The following is a 19682-nucleotide window of genomic DNA, read 5'->3' as shown; positions in this document are numbered from 1 at the left end:
GGGTTGACCTGCCATGCACTATTCTGTTGCTCAAAGAAAAAAGGACAGCAATTCTTTGTTTTTGTTTATACTTTTATAGTGTGCATTTTCAAAGGTCTTATTTCTAGAAGGGTTTTTGAAGGTTGGCTTTCTCTGGCAGTGCTGCAAGGGGGGAGGAGAGGCTTATGTAACTTGCTTTTTCTCCAGCTTTCCTCACTTGCTCGCTCCTCACCGTGAGACGACACCCGGGCATGAGGCAAACAGTACTCTCGGGGAGTCGGGTTTGTGCAGCGAGTGCTTGAGCAGTTATCCACGTCTGTGAGAGGGGGATGGATACATTCTATTTTAACATGACCTTCCGGCGTTAGAGGCTGATGTACCAGCCTTGGTTTTCTGCAGGAAAGATAATCCTCTTAGCACTTCCCTCTCCTAAGGTGCGAGGGGTGCCAAGTTGGGGCGAGGTAAAAAGTGGAGAGGATATAGGAAGGAAAGGGGCAGGCAAAAGTGGAAAGCATGAAGTGTATGTCAACCTTTAAGTAGCATCGCATTACTGCGTGCCTGTAATAGTCACTCACAAGGTGAGATCGGCAGGGCCTCTTTTTCGTAGGCCTCCAGCACGTTTTCGTTGCCCTTTGCTTTGCTGGAGGCGAGACTACCCAAACTCCTCCCTGCTGTTCTCACTCTGTCGGCAACTATAGTACCATCAGAAAGGCAGCAGTTTATTTGCCATAGCTATGAGAAAGTGATGATGCTTGCACTGTTCGCGCGACTTGACGATCTAGGCACCCGAAGTACGTCCAGTACCATGTTTCTTTCAGTACACTTTAGGAAAGCTTAGCCTTCGGAGTGGTGACGACCCTTCGTCTGGGTCTGCAGCGGTGCCACTGGCGTCGGACCCAACAGTCGCCCCGTGTGCCAGAGCAGCGCCCTGGGGCAGTTGGTTCCCCACGACGTGCTGCTCAGCCGCTGGCAGCTGACCCTGGAGTTATTTGGGCGCGTGTTCGTGGACGACGTGGGCGCTGAACCGGGCTCGGTCATCAGCGAGCTGGGCGGGTTCCCGGTCAAGGAGGTGCGCTTCCGCAGGGACATGGAGAAGCTGCGCAACTCACAGCAGAGGGACCTCACCCTACCCAAGGTGAGCCTCTTTCCTTGCAGCCGCTCTGTAAAGTGTTCTGTTCGGAATGGGTGAAAGGCTCCGACTAGATACGAATGGGTTTTGGTCCTGGTCCTCCTTACCATAAGGCATGGGACTGTGATGCGACGTCGCACACAACACCGGCCTGCGTAGCGTTGTTGCCGAGCCACACCTTAGTTGCATGTTGCGCGCCTTTGTTGCTTATGTATAGGCACTATCCTAGGGTTGATCTTTTTGCACTACACATATTCTCCTACTTTTGCCGCAGCTGTACACTTTCCTGTTTCTTTTGCTGCAAGGTTATGCACTAAGAACTGTCAGCGGCGATACACTGGAAGATTCGCATGGTGACTCTGAGTGCTGAAAAAAGAATTTTCACTCTTGGTTTATCCTATGCAATCTGAAGATAGTGAGGTCCCAGTAAACACGCGTTTGGAGAGCATCGCACCACCAGTCGGTCCTCGCAATTGCGTAACAAAGGAGCCGGAGCTTGCAAACTTGCCAGGTGCCTCGAGGCCTGCTCAAAGTCGTTCCGTTGCGGACTCTGCTCCTCTGCGACGCCCCCTCCTCTGGTTGCAGATGGAGCGTGAGCGTAACAGCCTGCTGCAGCAGACATTCAAGGAGCTGAACACGCAGTACAGCAGCTACAGCCGGCGCAGCATGGGGGGCACCCCACCGCTGGCCATCAACCGAGTCAAGGTCACCTTCAAGGACGAGCCCGGCGAGGGGTCCGGCGTGGCGCGCTCGTTCTACGCGGCCATTGCCGAGGCCGTCCTCTCCCTCGAGAAGCTGCCCAGCCTGGACGGCTGCCAGGGAAATCGCTCCCTCCAGTACAGTGAGTGCTTCTCTTCTCTGTACTCCTCCCCCTCCTCTTATACATGGTAATTTTGGTCTTATTACAAGTATTGGGCAAGTTTTTAACACAAAATCTGGTTTATGAGTCACTTTATATGAAAAAATTGTCTCATGAGTGCACGACATGCTGGGAGTGTTGTGCAACGTTAATGGCTTACAAAGGCTTCTGTAAAATCAATGCAAGAAACGCACCCCAGTGAGGCTCGAACCTGGGACAGTGCAGTGGCAGTTGGATACTATGGCCACTGAGCTGCGTAGCACAGCTGCTCTGGAAGAGTAGGAGGGCTTTATTTGCGTGAAAAATGTGCTGGTGAGAGCTGCATGTTTTTAATTAAAACATAATTTAAAAAGAAAATAAAAATAATGAAAAATCTAGAGAAATAACGCTCCATGTGTGTGATTTGTGCTGGATTTTTCGTTAGTCTTTTTGTGCTCCCTGGTTTTTGTCAGCATTGTCAAGCTTGTATACCATAAAATCCTGAGAGATGCCAAACTTCTGAAAGATAACCCACCCCTATTTTTGGCACGATTTGCTATTTCTTTAAAAACACCAAAAGATAGCCCACCTATAGTAATTGCAGGGCCCTGTCCTCAATGGTGACCTCGGCAGAAATGGTGTTGCTTAGCCATGACGGGAGATGAGCGAACACTGCTGATGGGAAAGGACAGTTGTCTTGAGTTCATCACCCCTCACTGCGATCACAAGTTTCGCAGGTGACAGAATCTAAAACTAACATTCTTTCAACTTTTTTTTTATTGCACACCGAAAGTTAGCCCACTCCTTGTTTTCACCAGATTTTCTTTCGGTTTTAGGTGGGCCATCCCTCAGGATATTACTGTAGATTTTGCTATATAGGCCGTTGATATGGGATGGATATAAATATGAAGCTTTAAAACAGAGCTGTATCCTTTTATTAGAATGTCTAATGCAGTGGTGGTCTGGTCTCACTGTCCGCGTCAGTTTTGTTAAGGGGGGACACGGGCTCCAATTCCCAATTTTTTTTTAAAAAGTGCATTTTTCAAATTTGTTATATCTGATTTCAGAAACTAATAATGCACCCTTCCATAAAATTTCATGCCCGTACGTCGAGTATTTAAGCAGATATAAAAGATTTTCGACAGGTCGGCGACGCGCCTCCTATCCCCGAGTCGTTCCGTCGCGCGATCGGTTGACCATTTTCAAATGCCGACCGCTCCGCGCCCAGTTGGCCTACCGCGATGTTGATACCCTCGTTGGAAGCGTCGTTTCTTCGGGCTTTTATGACGATAGTAAACTTCGTTCGAGAGTAAGCATGAACAAAGCCAGAGCCCTCTAGTTGTCGGCTATAATTGGCTTAAAAACGAAACTCAAGCCTGGATTGGTCCGTGACACCCCACGTGATCCGCTCGTCTCGTTGTCGTTGCTTCGGCCGAACGTTCGCTTCTTTTGCTTGCTCGTTATATATTTCTCACAGTTTTATCGTTTTATCTACGGTCTCGTCGCCGCGATGCCGGCCGTTAAACGGCATTCCCTCCAAGCCTTTGGAGCTCGCCGCCATTCTGTGAAACCAAGAGGCTCGTCAGGTGGACGCGTACGATGCGCTAACCCTAACGGAACCACGTCGGACGCGTCAGCTGCTTCGCTCCCGAGCGCGTCACCATCTCCCAGTTCGTCGCTTCAGGACCTGCCCCCTGAACAACCAGCCGACGTTTCTTCGTCTCTTCCTGAAGATTATGAGGTTGTGGAGGAGCTCACGGCGATAGAGCGCAAGATCTCGCTACTGCAAGAGAGCGATCCCGCTGCGGATCCCACGGACGCTCCCGCTGCTCCCGACGGTGCCCCAACCGAAGGTTATCGTCTGGTTGCTTTATCTGCCATCGAGACACTGGTGTCCGCTCTTCTGTGCCCAGTGTGCCGTGGATCAGACCTTCAGCTAAGCGAGAGTGGCAAGGGAGTTCAGGCGCAATTCGTCGTCGTCTGCCCAGACTGCGGGGACGTTGCTCGGACGCCGCACTCGTCGACCATCGGACACTCGCGGCAGAATGAATTGGCAGCACGGATTTCTCTTGCGTCTCGTGAATGTGGAATCGGATACACGAAGCTTACGAACTTTTTTGCCGGTATCAATGCTCCTTCGCCCATGCATCTCCGATCTTATCAAGATCTGGGAGAAAAGGTCCACGACGCCTCAGTGAGAGCAGCCAGCAACGTAATGAGCAAGGCAGCAGAAGCTGTACGAGAAACACGCGAGTCAGATAGCGGCGATTTGATGGACGTTTGTGTGACATACGATGGCACTTGGCATAAGCGTGGGCACACTTCACACTTTGGTGTTGGAGTTGCCATCGAGCTTGAGACTGGACTAGTTTTGGACTATTCTGTCCAGAGCAATTATTGCCATGGATGTAGCCTTGGACCTGCGCAGGGATCTGACAGCCATGAAGACTGGGCCGAAAATCACAGGGCAGTATGCCAGAAGAATTTTGCTGGGTCTGCAAATGCGATGGAGCTGCAAGCAGCAGACGAGATCTTCCGTCGGTCCGTCCAACTCCACAACCTGCAGTATGTGACAGTGCTGTGCGACGGGGACAGTAAAGCCTTCAACCATGTTGCGGGACTTGATCTTTACGACAAGGGCATGAGGAAAGAAGACTGTGTGAACCACGTCGCCAAAAGAATGTATGCTGGCATGGAGGCCCTAAAGAAAACAAAAAAAGGTCTCGGTGGAAGGGGCAAACTAACGAACCTTGTCATGAAGAAATTGACCAGCTACTATGCATCTGCACTGAAGACCAGTGCCCCAGACGTTCCAGCCATGCAGAAGGCAGTGTTTGCCAGCCTCCTCCACAGCTACTCCACCGATGAAGAGCCCCGGCATCAGGCCTGCCCTCATGGAGAACATTCCTGGTGTCACTTCAATCGCCAGAAAGCGCTGGAGGCAGCAGGAGAGCCGACGAAGCCACAGCCACACCGCCCTGCCTTCTCCAGAGACATCGCAAAGGAGTTGGTGCCCCTCTACAATAGACTCTCAAGGCGGGACCTACTCGAGAGGTGTGCTAGGATGGGAACGCAGAACAACAACGAGTCGTTCAATGCTCTGGTGTGGAGGCGGTGTCCCAAGACGGATTTCGCCTCTCGAAGAACTGTGGAAACTGCCGTGGCTCTTGCCGTCCTGGAATTCAACCTGGGCCCCAAGGGCTTTGAGAGGGCCCTTCATGAAATGGGAATCGAACCCGGAAGCCACCAGGTTCAGCACGCTGACAAGGCCCTCCAAGCCAAGGTCTCCAAGGCGAAGCAGAAGGCCCTCAACTCTTTGAAAGTGGCCCATAAGCAAAGGAAGCTGGCAGCAATCGCCAAGGCACAGAGGGACCAGGCAGCCGAAGGGGAGACCTACTCTGCCGGCGCCTTTTAGTGGACACAGACTGGGCCAAACTAATAAAGTAAAGGTGCTCAATGTTTGAATGCGTTTTTCTCAGTTTCACTTTTTTGCTGCAAACTTTGTAGCAAGGAATCTATCGTTTGATGGTAAACATATCCAGGTGCCTCGTTCAAAGTGTTTCTGAACTGAAATTTACTGGGGAATTGGGCTATCTACTTCATTTTGTTTTAAGTTGAAGTCATCACTGAGAAAAAGTGACATTTTGGCAAAATGGCATTCAAAGAAAGTGCATATCATTTTTGGAGACAGAATTTCTCTCCGAAATATTTACATTTTAATCATACAAATTAGATAGCCCAAAGCCACATACCCTCTACTTCATATCCAAGCAATAAAAACAGTGGTTTAACATTTCATTTTCATACGATAGATTTCCTAAGGAAAGGTGCCACAGCCTCATACACAAATATGTAACTTTTTACATAATTCTCCTATAGAAGTCAAAGTTTGCACAGTGTCCCTGCATCTGCTCATAAATGCACTCTCCAAATTTCGTTAAAATCGGACGAGGAGTTCAAAAGTTAATAATTACGCCAGTGTCTCCCCTTAAGTTTTGCACTTGCCTGCACCTTGCTGTGCCCAAAGGGAAAAATTGCGCCAAACTGCGCCAAAGCGAACAGATCTGCAAATTAATTGGTTTCTGGAAGAGTTCTCTATTTTAATTTGTGTTGCCATCACAAACCAATTCAGGTATTTAGCTCAGTCGCATTGTTCCCCACCACTTTTTCCAACATTCCCAACGTGGCGCAGTTTCAAGAGTTTTAGTTGCATTTTGAAGTGCACTACTGAAGACTAACAAGCGCAAGTAATTATTTTTTTCTGCGTGCCCATGTTCAGAAGCGTGACATTGTTTTATAAAAATGTGCTCGTTACACATATGTGCTCGCTCGGTCGGGACTGCTTTTTAAGACGATTGATGTGAATTCTTGATTATACTACTGTAGATTAGTGAACCCATAATATTTTTATTGATTACGCTTTTGCCTACTAACTCAAATTTTTGGGAAACTAGATTGCTATCACGACAGAGGGAAAGCGAAGCAAATCAGTCATTGGATGTTTCCACAGTGAGAGGTCACCAGGAAGTATCATTGTAGATAAAATGTTTGTGACGAAGCATGTTTTCTTTATAATTTATGATGTCCAGACAAAGCTGATTTTTGTGATACGTGAGAATACTTTGTATAGTGCCTATTTACTTCTCTTTATTATCTAAGGGTTAATATTGGTACTCTACATCGACTTCTTAATGGTGATAGCACGCTTACATCAATCCTGCTAACTTTTGTCTACTAGCACTTATTTAAACAAAACATGAATTTGACTAAGTTGTGTGGCACAGCTTCGTAGCACTCGAAGGGAAATTTGGCTAGTACAGTATAACTGCTAACTTTGGGTTTCTAATGGGCATCAAGGAACTGATTACATGAATGCATGCTGGCATTACTAAGAGGGAACTGAAGCAAATTGCTTCAAACTCACATACGTGCTGCTGCAAAGCTGCTCCAAAAATTGCTGCAAGCTCAAAACAGGATAGACCACCCCTGCTAATGGCTTGGTGTGTGAGACATGCTGTTGTCATAACTGTGGCCCTTTTTTGGGCTTCGGTGTTTTTGTTCATCCCTTCGTGCTCGTCATAGTTTCAGCAATCGGTTGCAGTGTCGGCAATCATTTTGAGAGCTGGCGCCGTAACTCGAGAGAAGCAGGGGTGAACTGGGAGGGTTCGCCGTCGCTCGCACTTGCGAACGAGCAGCCCTCCCTGCCGTGTGGCTGCGTGGGCATATAGCATTGCCCACTGGCATTCCAGACCTGATCCAGCGGCTGCGGTCGAGGGAGCGGGACAAGGAGCGGCGCAGCGGGGGCGCCAGCCAGGCCCCTAAGTCCGGGGGCGGCCTGCGCTACGACGCGCCCCCCTTCGTGATGCCCGGGGAGGCCGGGGGCAGCGGACAGGCCTCCAACGACCACCTGAGCCCACACCGGCAGCAGCTGGGACAGCGGCTTTACCCGCGCGTCCACGCCCTGCGCCCAGTAAGTCACGGAGCTCCTACGACAGATCTGATGAGTCCACCGTCCTTCCGTGCCGGGGGGGGGGGGGGGGGGGGAGGGAGGGGGGAGGGGAGGGGAGGGGAGGGGAGGGGAGGGGAGGGGGAGGGGAGGGGAGGGAAAGGGGAAGGAAGGAAGGGGGAAGGGGAAGAGGAGGGAGGGAGGGAGGGAGGGAGGGAGGGAGGGAGGGGAGGGGAAGGGAAGGGAAGGGAAGGGGGTTTGTCGGCAGGCTGTTGGCGACATTTTAATATGCGCAGAGAAGCAGCAAGGTATCACTTGCGAGGATGGTGCTGAGTGTCTTCTTGCTTTATTTTGTGAGAGAACTCTCCAGTCCTGTATTGCACTTCGACGCTTACGTTTCTGCCGCACTCTACTTTCATCTGGACCCCTCACAATAGGCGTAAAGTCTCGTTTATTTTGTTGTTTGGCTACATGTGTCGGGAAGGCACTATTGGTGTGCGGTGTATATGGAACTTACGCCGGTCCCTAATTTTAATTGTCGTGCTTATCACACACTTACCGTAATATCCCGAGTCATCGCCCACCCCCCAACCGCCTGAAATTCGTTAAAAAAGTGGGGTGGGCCATGTCTCGGTGGGTGAGCACAAACACTTGAGAAAAAGCGGAAAAAACCGCCTATTTTTCTCTGCGTATCTAGCGCTGATGCACAAGAGATACATCAAACTCAAAACTCGATTTAGTTTCATTGTTTTATAGAAAAAAATGCTCACGAAAGAATATTTTACTATAGCGAAGTCCGTTGCTTGCATACGCGCTAGAAACACCGCCGATCTGCATATAGCACGAACGTTTGTTCCGTGAAAGAATGTCACCATTATGTTCTCCTAGTTAGTAAAAAAAAAAAAAAAAAAAAGAAAGAAAAGTTTGCAAGAAAATAGAAAAACCGACCAGGCGCAACGAGCGAGCGAGCGGACCAAAGAACCAAGAGCAATGCTGGGAAAGCGGGAAAGCCGGCGGTCGCGTTCGCAAATACTTTGGCGTGGGGCCAAGTCGGGCGCCTTGTCAATTGCAAGCTCTTGCGCAACTTCCTTGTTTGGTGCATACGTGCGTCCGTGCACGGCGGGCTATCAACGCACGGTTGGGACGCTCTGCAAACGTCTGTGTAGGACGTTCCAGCAAAGCTTTATTTACGCTTTGGCTTTGCCTAAAATATTGCACAACAGCGGTGGCGACGGGCGGGAAGAAGGAGCGGGTTCGCGGTGACTTTACTTCGGCGGAGACAAACTTTGACCTAACACTCCGCGGTTACGTTAACAAAGTCTTATTTTGTTATCTCCATCGTTTTCTTTTCGCAGGGATACACGACCACTTTGGGGTCGCTCACAATTGTGTAAACAAAAAGAAGTGTCTTTCCCTTCTTCGGTTTACTTTGTCACGGACGTCCTCCAACTGTAGGGTCCGCGGCCGCGTCATTCGGGTAGGATGAGTGTTCGCGGATCGCAGAGTCCGCGCTGAGGTATTTGAAGGGGTGGGCGATGACTCGTTGTTTTTTCGGAAATCGATATTGGCCCAAAAATTGGGGTGGGCGATGGCTCGGGGATGGGCGATGACTCGGGATATTACGGTAGTATTTTTTGTCTAGACCCGAGTGGCTGAAGATAGCCTTCAGAATAGGGCACGTTTTACCGTCTTGTGTGGAAGCATTAAATAGCGTCATTGCCACTTAAGCAGACTGTTTCGTAGGTTCGCTAAAGTGGTTCTTCGCTTCAGTGTATGTCTCGAATGTTGGATGCACATGGAAAAACAAATTTTTGTCATGCGCATCCAGCTTCTATATAAAATGCTTGATCAAAGTCTCAATTCCCTTTCTCTTCCCAGTGAATGGGTTCTTTGACTTCACATTAGAGCCATAAAAAGACGGGGTCAAAAGCTGCTTTAGTGTACCTGTAAGTCCAGCTTTTGCGAGTGCAACCTGTTGCCACTTTGGAAGATGGATGACCAAGCACGTGAAAAGCTTTATTTTCCCAGTTGTACTTGCTAGCACATAAACTTGCCAACCGATTTTTCAGACTTTGCAGGGACCGAAAAAACGTCCGAATAATAGAGCAATTTGAAAAATTAGCAGATTAAAAAAATCTTGCCTTTATTACGTCTAAGCGGGCTTAAAAAAAGCTGTCAATATTACCTTTTCAATAACGAAAGAGGGACATGGAAGACAGACAACATGCTCGACCATCTACTTAGCGCCTTGCTTCAGGCTACGCCTCCGCTTGCGTTCGGTCCCTTTCTATTAGGTTGAGAATCGCTGCCTTCTTTTCTAGCGTTATGGTCAAGTACTTTCTGCACTTCTTAGCAACCTTTCGCGGCGGCAGAAGAGCAGATGGGGCCACAACGTCCAAGCCAGCGTGGTACGAAAACACGATTCACCGAGACGAGATGAGAGACGCACTACGGAATTGTGAAGGAACAATGCAAAATGGCAACAGTGATGTTGATAATGACGTGCAGGTAGAGAAATGAAAAGCCGTAGCATAGCGTCACCTAGCGGTAGGACTTAGTAGTGCTCAAGTAGCGCTTTCGAAACCGAGCCAATCCATGTGCAGCCAACATAGCATCTGAAATGGCGGCTTTTCAGTGGTGTTTCCCACCGATTCCTCGCGACGATTTTGTCCAAAAAATTGAACTTTCGGACTTGCATCTGTTTGGAACATCGGTCGTGAATACACACTATTTCTATCGGGTGGGTCACAGTTCCTTCTTTAGGTCCAAAATATAGAAGTCCGAACTTCCGAAAAATCGGTCGGAAACTGTAGTATGTATGGGGAAATAAGGATGAATTTCCTTTCGCAATTTCACGACCGCTGCGGAACGTTCTCAGGGCCGTGGTCGTTTTGCAGTGCAGGCTGTTTAAATTTGCGGATGAAGAAGAGCCAGCTCCTTCCTTGAAGGCGAGCAGAAACGGGTTTGAATTGATTGCGCGCCATTGTTTCTCCCCGAACAGTCGCTGGCGAGCAAGATCACGGGCATGCTGCTGGAGCAGTCTGCCGCCCAGCTGCTGCTGCTGCTGGCTTCGGAGGACGCGCTCAGGCAGAAGGTCGATGAGGCCGTCGAGATCATTGTCTCGCACGGAAGGTCGGTGCTTCTCTTGATCCACACGGGAAAGCCTCGAAAAATACTTCTCGCAAATCGTGTCGACCTATTGTAGAAGTTAACTCCGTCTTGCGTCGTAAGTTGTGACTTTGGTCGAGGGCTAGTTGTAATTTTGCTTTGGGAATTCCTCATTTGTGGCAATGGCGATCTTGGTGATTTCCAGTTCTGCCATGTCCAGTAGAAAACCTTGTGTTACGCTGGGCATTCGGGTAGAACACCCCGATTTCGGGAGGTTTCCCCCTCTGCCATTGGCTTATCTTTATTTAGTGCATATAGAAAGGGCCCCAAAGTCTGGGTGTTGTCAAAGATTTAGGCTACCGTGTTTGGGAGGGAATTTTGAGCTGCGACGCAATCATGAAGTGCTACTACCGGTTAATATGTTTGAGCGTCATTCTTTGCGATAACTGCCATGGATGGATTTGCGGTATTATTTTTCTTATAACGAAGTTGCCATCCAGTTGGTGAAGGTTAGTGATGATAGTAATGATAAATGTCTTATTATAAACATTTACACCATAATTCAGGCTTGCAAAAGTAAGCAAGTGCTTGTATGCAGGATCCGGCATCCAACAGGCTGCATTTACAGTTAAACCTGGATATAACGAAATTGATAAAAGTTTGCAATAATTCGTTATATGGAGGATTTCGTTACATGCAGTTTTTGCGGAAAAACTCGTGAAGGACACGTGGAAAGAAAGCGAAAATTAAAAATCCACGTGGGCAAACTCACCACGTCATTTATTTAGTGGAAAAGAAGTCTGTAAGCTTGCGTTGTGCTTTTCGCGCGAGCGAAGGCAGCACGCTGCGCTCAAAGGACACCAAAGCATTTAGAGCACTGTCGTCCTGGGAAGCCGGACATACATCGATGGCATCCAAGACCTCCCTCGCGGTAGACACCAAAGGCTGCTCGCCTTTGGTGGCAATTGGACAAGAATATATCTGCATTTTAGGTACAGTCACCGACCGATTATTTGGACTTCGCAGGGACCGAAAAAAACATCCGAAAAATAGAGCAGTCCGAAAAATGAGCAGATTAAAAAACTTGCCTTTATTACTTCCAAGCGGGCTCAAAAAAAGCTGTAAATAGCGCCTTGTTCAGGTTACGCCTCCATTTCCGTTCGGCAACTTTCTGTTAGCTTGAGAATCGCTGCCTTCTTTTCTAGCGTTATGGTCGAGTACTTTCTGCGCTTCTTAATGACACATCGCGGCGGCAGAAGAACAGATAGGGCCACGACGTCCAAGACAGCGTTGTGCGAATGAGGTAAAAGGCGCAAAAACCACGAGCGCAAAATGGCGACTGGCGATGCAAAGGAACGAAAAATAAAGCAAAATGATAATAATAATGATGATGATGACGTGCAGCTAAATGGGGGAAAAAAAAAGGGCTAGCATAGTCACCTAGGCCGTGTTCTAAAATTTACTCAATCATACTACAGGGTAAGGGTTTTGTACCCTTGGCGTTCTGAAACCTACCCGCGTCCAGCGTTTTTCGATCTGTGCTGTCATGTGACACGACCCGCCGGAGTAACTCGGATCCATTAGGGTAAGATTTGGAACACAGCCCTAGTGGTAGAACTCAGGAAAGTCCAAGTAGCGCTGCCAAATCAAGCCAATCCATTGGCAGCCTGCATAGAATTCAAAATGGCCGCTTCTCGATGGTGTTTTCAGCTGATCGCTCGCGACGATTTTGTCCGAATAATCAAACTTTCGGACTTCAAGCTGTCCGAAACATTGGTCGTGAATATACACTATTTCAATGGGGTAAGTCACGGTTTCGCCTTTATGTCCGAAATATCAAACAAATTTAAATTATCGAAATCCAAAAAAAAAAAAAATGGAGATTGCGGCGGGGCGAGTTTGTTAAATCAAGGTTATCCAGTGCGAGCGCTTCGTTACATGGAGTTCACAAATACAAGTGCTTCTATGAGGATCGCATCGGGGAATTGAAAAAGTTCGTCAAAATAGAGGATTTCATTGTATACAGGTTCGTTACATCCAGGTTTAACTGTACATCATTTGCAAAGCATGCATCGCGAGCGTGTAACTAATAGAACGTAAACTTTCCCTTTGTTGTGACCCGCGCGTTTCTTTGGCAGGGAGGCGGAGACGCTGCTGGACCTAGACGTGTTCAGCCTCGGGGAGCGTGCCCGACGGAGCAGCAACTCCTCGGGGGCTGCCCGGAGGAGCGACGCGGAGGAGGAGGAGGAGGACGGGGAGGACAACAGCCCCCTAGTGTACCAGCCGGGCAAGCGGGGCTTCTATGCCCCCCGCCAGGGCAAGTGCACCCCGGACAGGCTCAACGCCTTCCGCAACGTCGGCAGGTGGGTCCCCCCTGGCGCCCCCAGATCAGAGCCGTATATAGAGAGAGTTTGGCCATTCATTGGGAAGTATAGGAGGCAAATGAGGAGGCACCATTGGCCGAAAGCGGGCTGGGCGTGTTCCGGGCGTCTTCTCAAATTCGAATGTGGCCAACCAGAAGCCGGAGATAATACCCTGGCAGTGGTCGCATGAAACGAGATTAGTAAGTGCGTCGGAGTAACTCCCGGTGACTGAAAATATGGTGCACGCGATGTTCAAATCATGGACATCCAAAATCATGGTGGAAGAGTGCGACTAGTGGAACGATCGACATAATCTGTATGGCAGGCGGCGAGGGCCGGGAATCTGTCATCTAAGCCAGGGGTCTCCAAACTTTTTGGCCAAGGGGCTGGATTGGGGACCTGTCCAGTCTCGAGGGCCGCAAAACAAATACATATTATAAATGAGTAAAAACTATATTAATAAGCCCAGATGACCATTTAAATAGAGGAGCTCAAGTTAGAGTAAAAACGATAAGTAATCAAAGGTGGATTAATACATATACTTTATTTCGAAATTCAGCATTTAGGTAATTGTGACATACGATAAGTGTGACCCGGAAAACTAGCCAGGCATAAATCAAAGCGCATAGGAACTTTAAAATATTCGCACAGAAAAAAAAACAAAAAAACTTATGAGAACGGTAGAACTGTTATGACGATATGCAATAGTTATCACACATGACTCGTATCACAATATACAGGAGAACGCAAAGAAATTTTAATGTAGTTACAGATATGAAGCAGAAGACTAAGCACGGTGAACCTGATGGTGCCAAAATATGACTGTATGCCACAAAACACTAATCAGTATTTGAGCCGGAATGCATCAGAGTTTTGACACATTTACCCAGACATGAAGTGCAGGACTAATGTTAGCGGTGTAGCTGATTCTTCGAGTTTATTATTTCGCTGATCTGCGGCTGCAAGCTTGATGAGCCAATAATTAAAAGGCACTTCAAGTGTTCATCAGACAAGTTAGCTCTGTATTCGGATTTTACGTATTTCACCCTTGAAAACCTCTGCTCACAAAGGTATGTAGTGCAAAAGACCGATACATACCCGCGAGCAAATTGTTTTAGGGTTGGAAATTGCTCAGAGCCCAAGGATTTGTAGAACTGTATCAAATTTCCTTCCTTGTAGTTTTCCTTCAGAATGTCGTTTGACTGTAAGTCAATGACTTCTAATTGAAACTGACTCGGGAGCGCATCCACATCGCAGTTAAATGGATTCTTGAACATCTGTATCGCCTCAACTCTCCCATCGAGGTCAGAAAACCGTTCGAAAAATTGCTTCTAAAGGTTAGAGATTCTTCTATACTCAGCCCACCCCTAAGCTAGCAGTGCACTGAAAGCTGCATGCCCGCTGAGCCAGTCAACTCGCTGTCTTTTACTGGGCCGGACCATATTATAAGCACCATGGCCAGCCGCGGGCCGGATCTGCGGGCCGGGGTTCGGAGACCCTTGGTCTAAGCGGTTGCACTCTGTCCAAGCAAAACGGAGTTCCAGTGGCACGTTCGTTTCTTACATCTTTTTGCATAATCATAATTGACAAATCAAGTGCACCACATTTTCAAGCATGAAGTGTTGCTACATTTAAACCTTACGCTCCTATTAAAACAGTTTCTCGCTACCACCGCTTGGCTATATTTTCGGCTTCTGGTTAGCCAAGAGAGCATGCCAAGCCCTCTATCTGCGTCTGGTGCATGCCCTGGCTCTGCCCGCCCCTCCCATTGACTGAACTCTCTCTATACACAGCTCTGCCCCAGATGCCTGGGTTGTGAGGCAGAACGGGCAGACTGAGAACTTGTTATACCTTGTTCAGCCGTAAGCCGACAAAACGATCGGAGCTACGTGCTCACCGGACCGATCAATTGCTCGCCTTTCGTCGCCTGCTACCTTTCTTTGCACGTGGGTACGGGTGGGAGCACGATTGAGCGGCGAAAGATTGGCATTTGACTGGCACATCTTGCTCGTAGTCTCCACCACCCTGTCAGCTTAGCAGTATACAGCAAACCTTTATGCCCACATAATAATACTTCTTTTAAACAGAGTTCTTTTCGGTGTTTGTTCCAAACATGTGGGCCTCATTTATGGTTGCTGCATTAATTGCAGTGGGCGCTACTTTTTCGGATGGCTGCCGCGTCGATGAATGTCTGTCTTTTTCGCTCGTGCATTTCTGGTGGAGAACGGTGCTGACGCCTGTGCCCTGACCCATGTGCAGGATTGTGGGGCTCTGCCTGCTACAGAACGAGCTGTGCCCCATCTCGTTCAGCCGTCATGTGATCAAGTACATCCTGAACAAGCGCATCGGCTGGCATGACCTGGCCTTCTTCGACCCCCTGCTTTACGAGTCGCTGCGGCAGCTCGTCCTGGAGGCCGAGTCCCGGGACTCGAGCACGGTGTTCTCCGCGCTAGACCTCACCTTCTGCATCGACCTCTGCCCCGAAGAGGTGGGCACTCATTACGGCCAAACTAGTCGTAGCATTGGCGGCATCGATTCAGTGCGCGGCAAGAGCTGAGAAAGCTCCGTTTAACACCATGACACCGTGGAAGATTTGGGTACTGACTTGTGGGTTTTTTAGCGAGTTCTTACTTGGGAATTTTTTGCTTTTTGCTTTCTGCAATTTAGCTTTAAAACTTTTTGCTTTCTGCGATTTAGCTTTAGAATCAACAGAAGGGTCTAATTGTGTCCTTGTTCCTGGCAGGGAGGAGGGACCGTGGAGCTGATTCCAGGCGGCAGGGAGCAGGAAGTGACGTCGTCCAATGTCTACCTCTACGTTCGGCGTTACGCCGAGTACAGAATGGTCAAGTCCCAAGAACGAGCGCTTGGGGTACGTTATCTCCTCCCCGAGCCTCGCCCCTCCTTGGAAGTTGATGCTCGTTTGATGAACCAAGCTCGATAGGCTTTAAACGAAATGCTGACGTTATCATCCTGCCTGTGACTGTATCAGTGCTTGGTATTGAGTGCCCGTTTCATTCAGTATAGATCTATGCTCGACAACTGAGGCATCCTTTGTTGCCCACCAGGCGATTCGCATGGGGGTGTACGACGTACTCCCCAACAACACCCTGGAGGGCCTAACGGCCGAAGACTTCCGGCTCCTGCTCAACGGGGTGGGTGAAGTGAATGTACAGGCCCTCATCAGCTACACGTCCTTCAACGACGAAAGCAGTGAGTCCCGGGCCCGTTCGCTTGTCATGTTGGGTGCTTGCTGTTTGCTCACGGGTGTTTTCGTTCTCTTACAATTGCAGAGGAGAGCAGCGACAAAATTTTTAGGTTCAAACGTTGGTTCTGGTCTATGATGGAGAAGATGCCGAACCAAGAGAAGCAAGATCTGGTAGGTCGACTTCCCGCTCTCTCACTCTCGTCCGCAACTAAGTTTTAGATGAATGTAGGAATAATATAAAGTGAAAACTTTTTTTTTTATTGCAAAATATTTATTTATGTTCTTAGATTTGGGATGTATTGTTGCATAATTTGGTATTGGTGGGCAGTTTAATAGGTATATCTTTTGAATGCGAAAGCATTAACTGTCTCATGGAATGAGCCGACGTCATCAGCTTTGAAGCCGCGCCAAACGGCACCTTAACTCCTTTCTCCAAGTGAAGCTAGCTCCCAGGTTTGAAGCCACGCGGAAAGCCTAGCCAAACAGCACCTGGTTTCCCCGATTTCAAAGGAGCGGAGTGAAGCTGATGGATTTCGTCTTGGTCCCATTGGCTGGCGCACGTCATAGTTTCAAGGAACGAGGCTCCCATTGGCCGCTGCGCATCAGTTTAAACGACCGCCACCCTGTGTCACTGCGTGTCCGCGCTGTCAGCGCGCCGGTAACACGAAGCATCCAAGGTCAGAGCGGCAGAGAGCGAGCGATCTGCCGTCGACGCAAATACGCCGCAGATGAAATAAGGGAGTGGAAGAAAGACATGCGTGCTTTTGGATTCACAATTCATAAGAACTTAAGAAATGCTTAGGTGTACCTCGAACCTTTTTTTTTTTTTTTACATTTCCTTTTACTAGTTGAGATGCCAGTTATCAATCATGAGTCCAAAAATTAACTTGAGAAATAAAACAAAAAAAAAAAGACTTTTTGTTGAAAGGAATAGGATAACCGTCTGTGGCTAAATACTCAAGTGTCTTCGCCATTATGCAGATGGCTGTCTCCTTCAGAGTGGTCACTGCTAATTAGTAGGTACATATTTGCTTTTTTTTTTTTTTTTTTTTCATTTGCCAGTTTATTTTTTAGCACCGCCAATGAGGAAAAGCACCCTTTAGTGGCACCCGCAGAGCAAATTGGAGCATGGCAGCTGTGGAAAATGTTTTTTCTCGTTGCCCGACGGTCCTTCATTCTGTAGATGCGACAGAGGGGAAGGGGCTGACGGTGACCGCCCTTGCACGCAGGTGTACTTCTGGACAGGCAGCCCAGCGCTGCCGGCCAGCGAGGAGGGCTTCCAGCCCATGCCCAGCATCACCATCCGGCCGCCGGACGACCACCACCTGCCCACGGCCAACACCTGCATATCCCGGCTCTACCTACCCCTCTACTCGTCCAAGGCAGTGCTCAGGGCCAAGATCCAGATGGCCATCCGCACCAAGAACTTCGGATTTGTCTGAGCATGGCGCTTTGCACTGTCCCCCCACCCACCAGCAACATAACCCATATTTATAGTGCCACCAGACCCAGAAATAAAAACTAATTGAGGGCTCCTCATCAATTCCACGCTCAATTTCTTATTTTGGCCGCACCGCGGTCTGAGTACTTACTTGCAAGTTCTATACTCTGTTTCACAATCACTTGCCGAACTGTAGAGGCTACATGATTCCACGTCACAGGAGCATGTGTGTCACCACACCAAATGTGAATCCCGGATCCTGCTATTGTCTGCTGGCCAAGAGTGGTCAGCTGCAAAACCAGCAGACTTCGAATGAACGTCCACCGCCGCAACATTGCTGTTGCTAGAGTAGCGAGCTCTTAGGAAACAGTATACGCTCAATTTAACCGTGGATCTGTGGCAGGTATTAATGCCAGTGCGATATTTTGAGTGGAAGCATACGATTGCACAGCTGCGATTGCCAACTGCCACGGCGCTACAAGAAAAAAAAATCTGCAGTGAATCACAGTGTGGAGTCACTTTTTTGGTTTAAATATTATTGAAACTAATACTACATTTGACATTTGTGAATATGTATTGTTTATATGTTCTCGATTGAGATGAAATCGCACGAGTTCAGTTACCGTTAAAAAGAAAAAAGCCTAGAACTACTTGTCACAGACGGCGCTGTTGCTGTGGCGGTAACAAAGCCCGAGTGGGCTCGACCATGGTCAGTTGTCACGTGCCTTGCTCCGACGCTCTTATTGGGTCAAGGGGGCTGTGGCCTCCACAGTTCGCCAAGTTATCGTGAAATGGAGTACATAACGGCGTATGCAAAGAAATGGCGTAGTCTCGATAGGCTGTTCCAAAACGAGGTTTTGGGCTCTGTGCAGTGTAGTGGCTACGACGCTATTTTTTCGCATGTGCAAAACTTTTGCATTTGCTGTTTTAAAACTCACTATTGTTATAACATGGCTACTTGGGCAGGTTGGTTTGTAGTTCTTATTTGAAAAGTATGAGAACAGAGAAGCTACACAGCATAGGGCACTATTGTATGACCTCGGTGGACTTGCAGACCCAGACAAGAATCCTTGAATGCCTAGTTAAAGCAAATTGTTTACTGCTAAAAGGATAATTAGCTAAACGAATGTGCCTTATTTAAGAACTGGATTTGCATTATGTGCAACCAGATACCTTTTCCAGCATAGCTTTTCTGGCCTCCCAATAGCTGCAAGCAACCAGCGAGTTCCATTTTAGTCCCCAGCAAACTTCCTGGGATACATTTAATCATTCATTGCATCTAGTTACCGGTATATTTTCATTAAATAAACACATTTTGCAGCAAGTACAAGGTTTGTAATGGTTTACATTTCACTGAAGTGCTACCTCTCGGATGATTCCAGATTATTTTTGGATCACTGAATGCACTGGTCTACAGTCGGCGACAGGTCAAGGACGATGTGGAAGATCCTTCCACCCCTTTCCATCTCGGCAGAGAAAACAGTGGAGAGGAGGTCGTATCTTCATCCTTCGCTCTACTAAAGTGGAAAGAGGTGGGAGGAGCTTCCACTTCGTTCTTGACCACTCGCCGACTATAGAATGTTTATGAAGCACAGGATTCTACACCCGTTTTCACCTCAAGAAAATGGCAAGTTTTGCTCATTGTTCAAACGCGGCACGAAGTAGTTCTTACGAGTTTTGGTTGTCGGAGGAAAAGGCAATCCTTTTGGCTTTTGGAACCATGTATGTCTTAATAAGATAACATATATCTAATCTCAAATTCACCTACATATATCTTAACTATCAACATAAAGGGGGAAATTTGTAAAGCTCCGCGAGGAGCCAGACCTTTTTTACTACGGTTCTTAAGGTTAAAACGGGTATATTTGGTAAATATTCTGTATATATAGCCCAACATCTGAAAGAAAAATCACTCTTTAGATGTGTTTTGAGCAAATAGATAAATGCTGTATTTTGACTTGACAAAATTTCACATCAAATTGGGCTCGTTTTCAGCCTTTTGGCACAAAAGTTCTATATAAAGATGGTACAGGAACCTTATTTGGCCCAAAATGTTGCAAGAGCAGAAGCTGGGCTCAATAGAATATGATTTCAGTAAACAGCTTGCTAAAGAAAATCTTCTGCAACTTTACAGCATTTAAAATTCATCATCCTAGAAGATCGCTGCCACCCA

At 48.0% G+C, this 19682-nt stretch overlaps 1 protein-coding gene across 17 annotated transcripts in view; it reads left to right on the top strand.

Annotated features, from left to right (window-relative positions):
• The window catches only part of LOC8053552 (E3 ubiquitin-protein ligase UBR5), an 86052-nt gene extending 68441 nt beyond the window's left edge, over positions 1-17611 (top strand). For all 17 annotated transcript variants that reach the window (XM_029993089.3, XM_029993099.3, XM_040502253.1 and 14 more), the window contains exons 35-44: positions 856-1114; positions 1694-1949; positions 7196-7416; positions 10394-10524; positions 12639-12863; positions 15123-15351; positions 15607-15732; positions 15929-16073; positions 16154-16239; positions 17298-17611. In XM_029993089.3, coding sequence (XP_029848949.2) covers positions 856-1114; positions 1694-1949; positions 7196-7416; positions 10394-10524; positions 12639-12863; positions 15123-15351; positions 15607-15732; positions 15929-16073; positions 16154-16239; positions 17298-17510 — 1891 coding nt within the window. In that variant the 3' untranslated portion in view covers positions 17511-17611. The remainder of the gene's footprint in view (positions 1-855; positions 1115-1693; positions 1950-7195; positions 7417-10393; positions 10525-12638; positions 12864-15122; positions 15352-15606; positions 15733-15928; positions 16074-16153; positions 16240-17297) is intronic.
• Positions 17612-19682: the final 2071 nt, after the last annotated feature.

The sequence above is a fragment of the Ixodes scapularis genome, unplaced genomic scaffold, assembly GCF_016920785.2.
Source record: "Ixodes scapularis isolate PalLabHiFi unplaced genomic scaffold, ASM1692078v2 PGA_scaffold2__306_contigs__length_199485367, whole genome shotgun sequence".
Taxonomy (NCBI): domain Eukaryota; kingdom Metazoa; phylum Arthropoda; class Arachnida; order Ixodida; family Ixodidae; genus Ixodes; species Ixodes scapularis.
The sequence above is the reverse complement of the archived record's forward strand: the minus strand, read 5'-3'. Positions and strand labels throughout refer to the sequence as shown.